The 14,259-nt window shown below is 40.0% G+C and overlaps 1 protein-coding gene across 4 annotated transcripts in view; it reads right to left on the bottom strand.

Moving 5' to 3' along the window:
• Positions 1 to 14,259, bottom strand: part of WDR72 (WD repeat domain 72) — a 474,126-nt gene that overhangs the window by 167,808 nt on the left and 292,059 nt on the right. For all 4 annotated transcript variants that reach the window (XM_040413935.1, XM_040413933.1, XM_040413934.1 and 1 more), the window contains exons 15-16: positions 3,999 to 4,804; positions 2,502 to 2,590 (exon numbers count right to left, since the gene is read on the bottom strand). In XM_040413935.1, the coding sequence (XP_040269869.1) occupies positions 2,502 to 2,590; positions 3,999 to 4,804 (895 nt within the window). The remainder of the gene's footprint in view (positions 1 to 2,501; positions 2,591 to 3,998; positions 4,805 to 14,259) is intronic.

The raw sequence follows: 14,259 nt of genomic DNA, 5'->3' as shown, positions 1-14,259 counted from the left end.
AACCTATCACACTACCTAACACCCTGCACTGCAACAGCTACACTATATCAGGATATAACCTACATCTCCCACTAACTATCTGTATTATATATATATATAAGCTATCTAACTATCTATCTACTGTAGTGTGGAAAGCACAGAGCACAGTAATAACACTGCTGTCTCTCTCAGAACTTTAAAAAAACTGTAGAAAATGGCTGCTGGGGAGGTTCTTATATAGTAAGGGGTAGGCAGCTTCCTAGTGGTTGCTAGGGATGTTGCTAAGCTCAGACAAAGACATTGCAGCCTTCTCATTGGCCCACAAGCAAGAAGAAAGGTTACTGATGAAAAAAAAATCTAGAATATTCTAAAATTACAAATATATCACTATATTCTAAATATTCGTGAATTCTCGAAGTGCCGATATTCGTAAATTAATATTCGCAATTCGAATATGCGCACCCAACACTATTAAGGATAGGCCATCAATATAAGAGTTCTGGAGAACCCCTTTAAAATTGTCTTTCCCCATGATTAATGTAAAAAATGATCATCAGACATCATGTAGCACATGGCAGTTTCTTTCTAACAAAGCTAGAACCAGCCCTGTACCTCACATGGATCCAGAGATCTCCCCATTCATTGCTCCGCTAAATTTATTTTAGGCTGGCAGCTCAGGTGGCGTGTCCATTCTGCTGCAGCTCAGGGGATGGGTCCATTCTGCTGCAGCTCAGGGGGCGGGTCCATTCTGCTGCTGCTCAGGGGGTGGGTCCATTCTGCTGCAGCTCAGGGGGTGGGTCCATTCTGCTACAGCTCAGGCGGTGGATCCATTCTGCTGCAGCTCAGGGGGTGGGTCCATTCTGCTGCAGCTCAGGTGGTGGATCCATTCTGCTGCAGCTCAGCGTGGTGGATCCATTCTGCTGCAGCTCAGCGGGGTGGGTCCATTCTGCTGCAGCTCAGGGGGTGGGTCCATTCTGCTGCAGCTCTCTTCCTTTAACTGTCACAGCTTCTAGCAGTAGATAGGGTTGGTGGCAGTTGAAGATTTAAAATGAGCATGTGCATCCACCTTTAGAGTCCATTCATACGTCCATAGTGTTTTGCGGTCTGCAAATTGCGGACCGCAAAACATTGACGTCGCACATCGCCGGCACATAATAGATAATTCCTATTCTTGTCCGCAGCTGTTGACAAGAATAGGACATGCTCTATTTTTTTGTGGAGCCACGGACCGGAAGTTTGGGGCTGCGGACCGGAAATACAGATGCAGACAGCACACTGTGTGCTGTCCGCATCTTTTTCGGCCCCATTGAAATTGAATGGGTCTACACCCGTTCCGCATAATAGTGGAAAGGAACCGGAACCTTTCAACAGACATCTGAATGGACCCTTACTGAGGGATGGTTCAAGCTTTGTTGGACAGAGACTATGATGTACTATATGATGTCTGACTTTCATTTGTGGTATACCATATCTCCTTATGAAGAGTGCCTAAATGGTGTGAGAAGTCTTATAGCGTGGGCAAAACTCTTCTGGAATTCTGGGAAGAAGGTATGCAAATGACCTTTTATCTTAAGAAGCTCTGCCTCTAATGCCACCAGATGTAAGGTAGCTATCCTATAAGTCAAAAGATACTCTCCATAAGGAGATATGGTATTCCCCAAATCCTGACTTAGTCCCAGTTAAGACAATACTCTCTGTTTGGCACTGATGTGGGGAAGTCACCCTGAAACAGCTGCTGGCTTAATTATTATCTCAGTTATCTCTCAAGGCCTGTTTAAAAGGTCGATCATTGACTTATAGGATAGCTACTTTACATCTGGTGGCATTAGAACCAAAGCTTCCTAAGAGCTCATTTGCATAACCTCTTCCCTAATTTTCATTTTGGGATTACACCTTTAAATTTAGTGGGAACAAGTAAATAAATGGTGGCAACTTCTTATGAGACCTAGAGTCCAACCTAGAGTCCAACCGGAAAAGGTACATTATGATTCAGCCATGTTCATTTCAAATGATGCAAATGATTCTGAACTGTTCACATGTTCAGCATGGATGTTGTCTAATTTGCTTCAGACAACATGCACACGACCGTGTCCATAATGCGATCCACAAACTACAATGCAGAAAATATGGATACTTTCTGTGTACAATCCAGATTTTGATTGCTCCAGTCACTAGAAATGACTATTCTTCTCCACAATATGGACAAGAATAGGACATGTTTTATAATTTGTGGAACCGACATACACATAAGAACTTTTTTTTGTGGACTTTTAGAAATTAATAGGTCCATACGCTATCCGTATAAAAAAAATGCAGATCAGACACGATTGCAATAAACTGTCGTGTGCAGGAGGTCTCAGATCATACACTTCTCTGCACTGAAAATGAAGAAATGATGGGGTATTTAATATAAAGGCAAAACATATAAAAACATAAAACAGCAAAACATTTTTGTGATTTATCATTATATAGTATTATTATAATTAATACACTCATAATCTCTACATAAATGAGATACGTACCCTGCAAGATGTCTGAAAAAGCAGGAAATGAGGACGCAAAATGTTCTGTGCTTTTCCATTTTCCACGAGTAGACTCCATTTTCTCCTGACTGCAAAGAAACATATAATCTAGGTCTATAGAAGCGTACTATAACATTACATTAAATAAGCATTAAATAATAATCCATATTCAGTTAAAATACTTTAATATGGCATCACAGAGAACTACTCCACTTCAAATATTCTGGGTTATAATAATGGGACTCCAGTTGGCATGGCCGTAACAGCCAACCTCCACTCTGCTCACCGATGCCACTACCTAGTTCCTAAAGCACAATTAAAAGGGTGTCTTCCTCCCTACTCAACTCCTTGAGACTGCTGGAGATAACCAAGTACAAGCGTTTAGCCATCTCAAGTAGCCCTATAGAGCTGAATGAGGCAGCAGCTGCTCTATTCAAGCGGAGGAGCATTAGCCCCAGCCAGGGTCAGACTGGGGTTCCTAGGGCCCACCAGTAAAATGTATTTTGGGGGCCCACCGTACAGATATATTGAAATATTAACTGCTTACACAGCAGCAAGATGTTACCAGATGATTGAATATGGGGGTCCCTGCAGCAACTTTGAGAACGTTGGTCCTGGGGAAAAGAGGATACTAGCTAGCTTTCCTCTATACCTAGAAGTCATCTCAGCTCTGATCATGTCTATAATAATAAACTGGGGAGTTTCTGTAATAATATATCACGTTTTTTTATATGAACATAGGCTGGTTGAGGTGCTGTACTTTGAATATATGTATGTAGTGCAGTACGTCTACTGTGTTATGTGCCACTTGTGCAGGGGGTGGGAGACTAGGGGCCCACCTTACTCAGGGGCCCACCGGGTGATTCACCTGTACCCCTGTGGGCCAGTCTGAGCCTGGCCCCAGCTCTCATGATTTTGGAGGCCCCAGCAGTCTGAAGTAGTGTTGATCGCGAATATTTTGATCGCGAATATTGGAACTTCGAGAATTCGCGAATATCTAGAATATAGGGCTATATCTTCGTAATCGCTGATATTCTAGTTTTTTTTTTTCCTCAGTAGCCATGATACCTCACTTCTTCTTGCTTGTGGGCCAAGGAGAAGGCTGCAATATCTTTGACTTTAGGAGTAGTGTTGATTGCGAATTTTCGTATCGCGAATTTTTATTGCAAATTTCCCGATTGCCGATTATCTCAATCAAGAAAATAATAAACGGAGATCACAAATTCGCGAATATATGACGAATATTCCCCCAAATATTCGCAAAATATCCCAAATCACTGGTCTGAACCCTGCTTGTGGATATGGGATACCTTGCCTTAAATGCATAACCCGTTTAAAATGATGCTCTGGATATTATTTCTAGCTTAGAAGTGTTATGGAGTTATTCCCCATATTTCAGAACATTGAACGTTTTAAAATAGGGAACTTCTTTGATAGTATCTTAATGGAAACAAATGTATAAAATGTAAAACAAATATATATTTATATATGTGTTACCTGCCAGACCGAATGCTACACTTTGAATTTAAGTCCATCATCAGTGATTTACTGACATATAATAACTTTTTTAGGAAGTGTAGAAGACTGTGAAGACCTATTGCATTTGTTGCGTAGCTCTCCAGCCGTTCCTTTTTGCTTTGTTGTTTCTGCACAGCGAGAGAATATTTTGCAGAGAGTTCAATCACTTTCTTTGACAATAGATTATGTGAATGTTCTCCAGTCATGTCATGGTTTATTTGATTCCACCCAGGTAACATCAAGCACAAGTGATCTATGCCTGATATCACTCCAAAAGTGACAGATCCCTGAAGCTTTAGGATGTCCAAATGCCTGATGCAGAAATTGTCCAAATCTTTGTCTATACCCCAAGGTATGAGACAGGAGAGTAGGAGTTTCGCAGCATCAGTAACCATGTTAACATCTATTTTTCCTGAAGACTGGCTCTTGTTTTTCTTGGCACTTTTGAACTTCTTGTGCCTTTTGATGCCACTACCTTCTTCGAGAAATCGGTTGATATTTTCTTTAGGGGTTGATTCAGGGACTGGCCCGTCCATCTGAAACAATGATCCAGCAGTTTTATTTCTTTTTAGTGTCAAAGGTCTTTTCTCAGAGGAACTTTTGGCAGTTTTCAGTGCATCATAGCTATGGAAAGAGTTTGCTGTCTTCAGTCCATTGGCTTGAGAAGTCTGTAAAAGTTTTAAAACTTTTTCCAGATCAAAGAGAAGTAAATGTAGACTGATGTTATAGGTAGATTGCACCGGCACAACAGTGAAAGGGCTGGAGGGGCAGCTGGAATCCGCAATCTAGGATGAAAATTATTTGACATAGTTAATTTTATGAAGTTGCTAATCTGAATATACAGAAGGTCATTATAAAATTGGTATTCAGTAGTTCAATGTACAGTTAAGCTATTGGGCAAAAGCTTGTATGACCAAGAACTATTCCCCCCCATGCTCTTAAACTCTGGGCTCAGCTGAGAGTGCATGCTTTCTCAATAGAACAAAATGGTTGGGCATGTAGAAATCCAAAATCTCTGGCTCCTCTTTTCTGTAACGTCTGCAATAGAGGCGAGATTCAGGACACCTCAAGATGGTTGTACTGTCCAGCTGAAATTTAGAGGTACGTCTGTACCTGTGTAATGAGTTTGACTATCTTTAGAGTTAATTATGTCTAATCAGACTTGCAAAAAAAAATTGTAAGATAAAATTATGTTTTTTTTCTTGCTTTCTTCACATATTGTTTACACGTGTGATTAAAAATTAGGGTATAATATTATTATTACATAATCATTGTATTAACCCCTTCAACCCCGGACCTGTTTTCACCTTCCTGCCTTGGCCATTTCTTGCAAATCTGACATGTGTCACTTTATGTGGTGATAACGTTAAAACCCTTTTACTTATACAGGCCATTCTGAGATTGTTTTCTCGTCACATATTGTACTTCATGACAGTGGTAAAAATAAGTTAAAAAAAAAACATTTTTATTCATAAAAAAATACAAAATTTCCAAATTTCTATTTCTCTACTTTTATAATAGATAGTAATACCTTCAAAAATAGTAATTACTTTACATCCCCCATATGTCTACTTCATGTTTGGATCATTTTGAAAATGACATTTTATTTTTTGGGGACGTTAGAAGGCTTAGAAGTATGGAAGCAAATCTTTAAATTTTTCGGAAAATTTCCAAAACCCACTTTTTAAGGACCAGTTCAGGTCTGAAGTCACTTTGTGAGGCTTACATAATAGAAACTACCCAAAAATGACCCCATTTTAGAAACTACACCCCTCAAGGTATACAAAACTGATTTTACAAACTTTCTTAACCCTTTAGGTGTTCCACAAGAACTGATGGAAAATGGAGATGAAATTTAAGAATTTCACTTTTTTGGCAGATTTTATATTTTAATCCATTTTTTACAGTAGCAAAGCAAGGGTTAACAGCCATGAAAACTCAATATTTATTACCCTGATTCTGCGGTTTACAGAAACACCCCACATGTGATCGTAAACTGCTGTACGGGCACACGGCAGGGCGCAGAAGAAAAGGAATGCCATATGGTTTTTGAAAGGCAAATTTAGCTGAACTGGTTTTTAGATGCCATGTCCCATTTTAAGCCCCCCTGATGCACCCCTACAGTAGAAACTCAGAAAAGTGACCACATTCTCTCAGGTAGGGTCTCATTTTTTGTGGGATGAGGTGACGGTCTGATTGGTACTATTTTGGGGGGCATACGCCTTTTTGATAACTTGCTGTTGCAATTTTTGTGATGTAATGTGACAAAAATGGCTTTTTTTGACACAGTTATTTCTTTTTCTTTTTATGGTATTCACCTGAGTGGTTAGGTCATGTGATATTTTTATAGAGCTGTCTGTTACAGACGTGGCGATACCTAATATGTATACTTTTTTTTATTTTTTTTACTTTAGCACAATAATAGCAGTTTTGACCCCAAAATTTTTTTTTGTGTCTCCATGTTCTGAGAGCTATAGTTTTTTTTATTTTTTGGGTGATTGTCTTAGGTAGGGCTAATTTTTTGCGGGGTGAGGTGAATTTTTTTTATACCATTTTGGGGGGCATACGCCTTTTTGATCGGTTGGTGTTGCACTTTTTGTGATGTAAGGTGACAAAAATGGCTTTTTTTTACACTTTTTTTATATATATTTTTGTTATGTTGTTTATCGGACAGGGTGGATCATGTGATATATTTATAGAGCCAGTCATTCCGGACGCGGCAATACCTAATATGTGTGTTTTTTTTTTTTTTCAGTTTTTTATTATAAAATAAGGGGAAAGGGGCGTTTTTTTCTTTTTTACTTTATTAATTTTATTACTTTATTCATTTTTATTAAAAACACTTTTTTTTATTTTACTTTTTTTATTTTACTTTATTTATGACATTCACTTTTGGGGGTCTGATCCCCTCTGCAATGCATTACAATACATCTGTATTGTAATGCATTGCCTGTTAGTGTATGACACTGAGTCATACACTAACAGGTTGCCTAGAAGACCCAGCCTTAAGGCTGGATCTCTTCGGCTCACGTAGAAGGCAGTTCCCGATGCCGTGCAAGGCATTGGGCAGCCTCTGCATGGCATTGGCCTGCCTTGTGTCGCATCGGGTCCCCGCCACAGCAGCGCGGGGACTCGATGCGATTACTCGCCTGCCACAAACCTCTTCTATGTCGCGGTCAGCGCGGACCGCGGCATAGAAGGGGTTAATCCGCCGGCATCGGCTTTTACAGTGATGCCGGCGGATACAGCAGGGGCCCGGCTACCACGGACTGCCGGGCCCCTGCAGTGATCGCGCGCACACCGCTCCGGTGCCCCTATTACGTCAAATTGCGGGAACTCAGTGGTTCCCATGACGTAACAGTACGTCAAAGGTCGGGAAGGGGTTAATGGTAATGTAAATATGTCTGATTATTGGGTATTCAGGGCAAATTTACTAAGAAAATGTGCCATAGATGGACACATACAGTTACAAAGTGTCTTAGACACTTTCTTACACCTGGCTGGCTCAGCATTTGGGCATGGATTAGTGGAAATTAGAGTGTGGCTTAACTGGGTGTAGCTTAGTTGAAAGGGGAGTAAGCAACCAAGGGGAGTACACAAACGCACAAAGCAAACCAGGTAGTAGGCAGTATAAAGTTAGACTTGATGCACCAAATTTATCGTCCAGCATGAGGTGCGGTGATAAATCTGGTGCCTCTTTAGACTATCTGGTCTAAGATTACACTGGTTAAATTTGGACAGTGTTAGTAAGTCTTCACCTAATGGTCCCTTTACATGGGCAGACTATCGAGGCAATTATTAGGAAGCAACATCCGTAATCAGTCCATATAAAAGTGCCACCTATCACCCAATTAACAAGCAAATTTTTGTTCATCAGGTGAAAGCATTGTTTTTGAGGACAACAAAATCATTCTTTCTGGTCAGCAGATCATCTTACTGAACATTTATCTGCTGCCCTAAAACGATGAATATGTGCTGCAGCAATTGCTAACCCCCACATAGAGATGATGAATGTTGCATTTAAATTCAGCTTTTTCCCCGGATCACAATCCGACAATTATCGGGAATGAACGGTTCATTCTCAATACTTGCCTGGGCATCGGCCAATATAAAGGGGCCTTTAGTCTTTATTTTCTTTATTTATCCAGTATCCCTTTAAATCTTCAAGGTTTAAAAAAAAAAAGCCATTTATCCTCCTATTTTCAGTCACTATTATAAAACTAAATGCAGTATTGTCTTATTTAAAATTATCAACCAAAATAAATTAGTTACAACTCATTTTAGTAAGAAAAGTACATTTTTACATTGCTTCATTTTTTTTCAAATGCTTATGCCAAGATGCTAATGGTAAAAGAAAGTGAGATGAATCATCTAGCATGTTATAAAGACAGTGTGAAGTTGCCATCTATGAAAGGCCATATGCTTGGACCATCACTGATTCTCATATCCTAGGGATTCTTCCTATACTGTACATGTATACATTTCTTGAACATGTAATGTAAGTTAAAGAGTCCCTGTCACTGCTCCTGACATGCCTGTTTTAATAGCTTCATACATTCCCCATGTAATAACAATTCTGGAGCATCTATTCTTATGGCTCTATGTTGTGCTATTCCTCTATTATTACTACTAGAAGTTATGACTGAATTTCTAGCAGTCTGCAGTAAGGGTACATGAGGTTGGTAACAAGTTGGAGGGGGTGCCCCTGCACAGACTCATTTCATCCAATCAGCTCGGTCATTTTCAGTCTGTGCAGGTACACTTCCCCAACCCCCATGTACCCTTACTGCAGACTGCTAGTAATTCAGTCATAACTTCTAATAGAAATAATAAAGGAATGGCACAACATAGAGACAAAAGAATAGATGTTCCAGAATTATTATTACATGGGAAATGCATGAAGCTATTAAAACAGGCAGGTCAGGAGAGGTGACAAGGACTTTTTAAGTACAGTTGATGGGTAATGGATTCAGGGATATTTTCTTACATTAAGAGTTGTAAAGGATTTTATTCCACTAAGGATGGCTATACACTTTACAACACTTATTCTGCAGCCGGCTATTTCTCATGAATACCCCGAACATATGCACTTGTGGAGGTGGAATAAAGCTGCTGCCTATGTATGTCATATGAGAACAAAAGGATTGAGCATACTGAAACTCAACAGCATGATCGTTCTTTCCCGGACATTTACCATGCAATGGTTACAACTAGTTTTATTCACCATGCAATGGTTACATTTACCATGCAATGGTTACAACTAGTTTTATTCCACTCATAACACTTACTGTAAATCACTTTTGCATTTATAAAATCTTACAAATATACTTGGAATTAGTTGGTAGGCTTGTCTGGCATTTGGAAAAGTATAATGCGTGACATAAAATAGGATTTTAAAACCCCAATTTCCATTTCCCATCACAATTTTGGGTTGTATTAGTTCATATCAATTTGCACTTTTAGGGCTGTTTCACACGAACGGATGCCGTGCAGTCTGCATCGGGTCCTGGCTGTCATTCACGGAGCGGATGTCACGCACAGCATCCGCTCGTGTGAAACAGCCCTTAGGCTAATAGGAAAACCCTGTCTACTTAATCTATTGTGACACATTCACTAACTGATAGATATATAAATTAAAGGGTTTATCCAGGATAAAAAAATTGTGCTGCTTCATTCCAGAAGCAGCCTAGCTCAGCTCCATTGAAGTCAGTAGGGCATAGCTGTAATACCACACACAACCTGTGCTGTTTTTGGAATAAAGCAGCCATATTTTTGTAGCCCTGGAAACTCCATTAACTTTCTTTCCAAAAAAGAAAAGAAAGGTGTGGAAGGCACTTATCCTATAAGTCAATGTTTAGTCTTTTAAATGGGCCCTGAGACATAATTTAGGATTATTGCCTCTCATCAGTGCAATGCAGGGAGGGTCGGCTAAGGGCCTTTTTACACTGCCTGATGTTCGCGCACCGTTGGATGAACACATCCATCTGCACTCATTTGCACTGACCTGATTATACAGGCCAATGTAAACTTTGAATGAGGGAGGAATGATTGCTAAAGCTGCTGTTCCTCCATCATTCTCTTCTATTCATTATCGGCAGTACATCCCTGACTACACTAAGAGATGTGCTGCCGACAATCGGGCATCTTTCATCTTGCTGAAAGATGACCATGAGCTGATAAATGAACAGTTGCTCATTCATTGGCTGATAGGCTGCTCAATCATACGAACACTTGATCCCGATAAAAGGCCCAAAAATCGTGTAGTCTAATAGGGTGTTTAAGAGGGTGAGAGGCCATAAAATAATAGAGAAATGAATGCTAATCTGTAGAAACTGATCAGATAATGCTACCTACGCTTGAGATAGGACCATAGTCGGATATCAGAAGTTCTGAGCCAGAGCAAGCAGCTCATGAACCAAGGAACAGATGTTGTCAAAACCTAGAGCAGAGTACTAAAACAGTGAGCAGGGTCACAATAGGATGCCCAACAAGTAGAGATGAATGAATTCATCATTCGAGAGGGAGAGAGAGTTCTCGTGGAGCTTCAGGCCTTCAGTCATTGTATCTTCAATCACAAACCACATGTGGCTCCTGAGCCACTAATTGAGTACTACTATTATAAGTATCAGAAAATGTTTGTTGTCTATACTTTAAGCAGTGACTCAATAAATGAATGTCTATATGAAACTGCAATCATTCAATGCTTCATTCTCATGTGGTCGAGGGCAGGCAACACACAAAAAGAAGAAAAAGCTTACAAACTGTAACAGCATGAATCAAATTTAATACACTCTACAATGCCAGACTTTTTCAACAATGTGTTCCTGACTATAATATGTTACCTTTAACATGCCAGCTGCATTTCATATTTTCAACACTAGCAGTTTAAACCATAGGAGTTTTATTTGGCTATCTCAACTCACAGTAGTAGTAACTTACTGATGCCTGCATGAACACAAGCGACTTGCCATTGCCAGCAGAGTTGACAGCTTTCTGGATGTGACCAGTTCTCCCTGCAGCTATAGTTACAGAATTCCCCCTATTGTGAGTTTTCTCTTTATAGACTTGAAACTTAACAGTTCTCAAGGAAATTTCGTTCAAGATTATTATTGAATGCACAGAGAGTAATCACTCAGGAAGACAAATACTGTTCTTCTTTAAAACAGTACACATTTTACTCAGTTCTGTTGATATATTATCTGTAAACTTTTTTGCTTCAAGAGGACCTTGGAGAATTTCCGTTCTTGTAGCTGCGGCGTGCTGTGACTTTATAGTCTTGTTGTTATGAACTTTTTATTGAGTTTTACTACTTGCATATATAATTTCAGATTACATTCCTGATTGTTGTAGAGAAAGTTTTATACTGTGGTGCAGGTCACGTGTTGAGCCTAAATTACTGGAAAACATTGCAGTCTTAGAGGATTCACTAATGTTGGTGTCTGCAATATAAAATAATGCCCACCACAAATCGATGGCCTGTTTTTTTTTTTACAAAATGGGGCTGGGCATTTACCTCTTTTAGACATATTTTTACACACAAATACTGTATGTATACATAAATGAATCAGCTACCTACATTACATTGTGTAGGATGTGTAGGATCACCTCAGGCTCCAAAAAAAGCTCTGAAGCATAGACACCGCAAAACCTCTAAAGGTGGTATCTGGCACAAGACATTAGCAGAGCCTCCTGCAAGTTGAGAGGTGGGTCCTTATTTATTCAGCACATCCCAACGATTCTTAATGAAATAGAGAAACGGGGATCTACAATCCCAAATCAACACATTTATTGCTTTGCAATGGTCCTTAAACCATAACAGAAAAATGGTTGTGGTGTGCAAGATGCCATTATTCTGCTAAAAGAGGTCACTTGTAGAAGGGTCACAAACTTCTGCATGTGGCCTATGACTTCTACCTGGTACCCTACTTGAGGATCATACAATGACTCACATGGGCATAGTGAGGTTTCCCTTAAACAGCAGTTTAAACTTGAGGCAACAAATTACCGAAATTTCAGATAAGTGTACAGTTTAAACTAGGCCATTTTGATAGATTTTTCTTTGTGCATTGTTTGCTTGATTCTAGCAAGTTCCCCAATTAGAGCAGTAAGAGGTTTAAATTAAAATTTACATTTACGTTTGTTTTTTCCCCCTTACTTTTCATTCCCCCTTTAAACATGTGCTTCATGGGCAATGTTACTAAGGCCTCTTTCACACGGCCGTTTTTTTTTTCCGTTTTGCGGTCCGTTTTTTGCGGTCCGTATACGGAACCATTGATTTCAATGGTTCCGCAAAAAAAACGGAATGTCCTCCGTATGCATTCCGTTTCCGTATTTCCGTTTTTCCGTTCCGTTTTAACATAGAACATGTCCTATATTTGGCCGCAAATCACGTTCCGTGGCTCCATTAAAGTCTATGGGTCCGCAAAAAAACGGAATGCATACGGAAGTGCGTCTTCCGTATCCGTTCCGTTTTTTGCGGATCCATCTATTGAAAATGTTATGCCCAGCCCAATTTTTTCTATGAAATTACTGTATACTGTATTTGCCATACGGAAAAACCGAACGGAAAAACGGAACGGAAACACAACGGAAACAAAAAACGGAACAACGGATCCGTTTAAAACGGACCGCAAAACACTGAAAAAGACATACTGTCGTGTGAAAGAGGCCTAAGAGTGTGTCCTGTGCAATGTATGCATGCCTTGAAGAGCCATTTGATGGTGAATACATTTTCACTAGATGCAAGCATGTTGCATATTTGGAAGCCAAGGTTCTGGATCTAAATGTGCAACTTGCAACTTGCAGAAGCATTGCAAGCCTGGTGAGAAGCTTAGACCTCACTGTGTAGACACTGGCTGGGGTCAGTGAAATGGGGGTGAGGGGTCAGTGAACTGGGGGGTGAATGGAGGAAGGCAAGATCAGGACTATGGAATCAGTCGTTTTGTTAATCATCAACAGATGCTGGTGGTAGGGGACACTATTATTAGGCAGACAGACAGGATCATCTGTCTGCGGCTGAGGAAAACCCAGCAGTCATGGTACACATTGGTATGAATAACAAAGTCAGTGGGAGATGAAAGGTCCTTAAAAATGATTTTAAGGAACTAGGAAAGAAGCTCAAATCCAAGACCTCTAAGGTAGTGTTTCAGAAATACCACCAGTGCCACGAGCATCACAAGAGACAGTGGGAACTTAGGGAATTAAATAAGTGTCTCAAAAGCTGGTTCAGGAAAGAAGGGTTTGGGTTCACCGGGTTGACTTCTCTGACTGCTATAGGCTTTACAGTAGGGATGGGCTGCACTTTAATAGCAAGGGTGCAACTGCTCTGGGGGGGGGGGGGAATTTTAAACTAGGATATGTGAGAGGTAGGAGGTCATACTAATAAGGGAGTAGATAGTGTAGATAGATAGTGGGATATAAAGGGGACAGTGGGGATTTAAAGTGGCTCTGTCACCAGGATCAACCCTATTAAACCAGACATACTAGCTGTTTAGGCTCATCATGCTGATTAAACCTGGGAGCTCTATATATGCAAAACCATGCACTTATCACAAAGCTATACCATTACCACATAGAGAAGTATGTTTTTTCTATGCTTATAAGCTAACATATATTACTGGTGTCTTTCTAATCATATATTGTGCTTGTCTAGCTAATATATATATTAGCTTTCTGAGCAGATCTCAGTATGGTGAAGCTATAGTACATAGAGTATATTATACGTAGATGCTAGGACACAGCTCTGCCCTCAGCATGTCTAGCCTTGTCAAGGGGAGGGTGCAGAGCATAGGGGGTGTTACAAAGCAGTGCTCAATGGGTTAAGCACCGACTCCTGGTGCTCAAACTTCTCATTAGCAAATGAATAAAAATGCAGATTTATCTGAAACTGTTTAGCATACAGACAAAAGGGAGGTATTGTTCTTATCAGCATGATGAGCCCTAACAGTCAGTATGTCTGGTTTAATAGGGTTGATCCTGGTGATAGAGCCACTTTAATGGGGGCTGGTGTTAGTGAGGAAAGCAGGGATGTGATTAAGAATAACTATACACCTATGAATAACAAAGCTACTGGTAACATGAATCAATTACAAACTAACAATATCAACCAATGTACCCCCCCCACCCAAAAAAAAAAAAAAAAAATCACAGTTATAGACTTTCCAGGAACTGAATTGGGGAAATTAAATTGCAACTTAAAATGCTTGCTATAACTCCAGCAATCAAAATGGGGTAGCTGGAG

The sequence above is a fragment of the Bufo bufo genome, chromosome 1 (genome assembly GCF_905171765.1).
Source record: "Bufo bufo chromosome 1, aBufBuf1.1, whole genome shotgun sequence".
NCBI lineage: Eukaryota > Metazoa > Chordata > Amphibia > Anura > Bufonidae > Bufo > Bufo bufo.
Note: the sequence above shows the minus strand (reverse complement) of the source record. Positions and strands in the feature narration are given on the sequence as shown.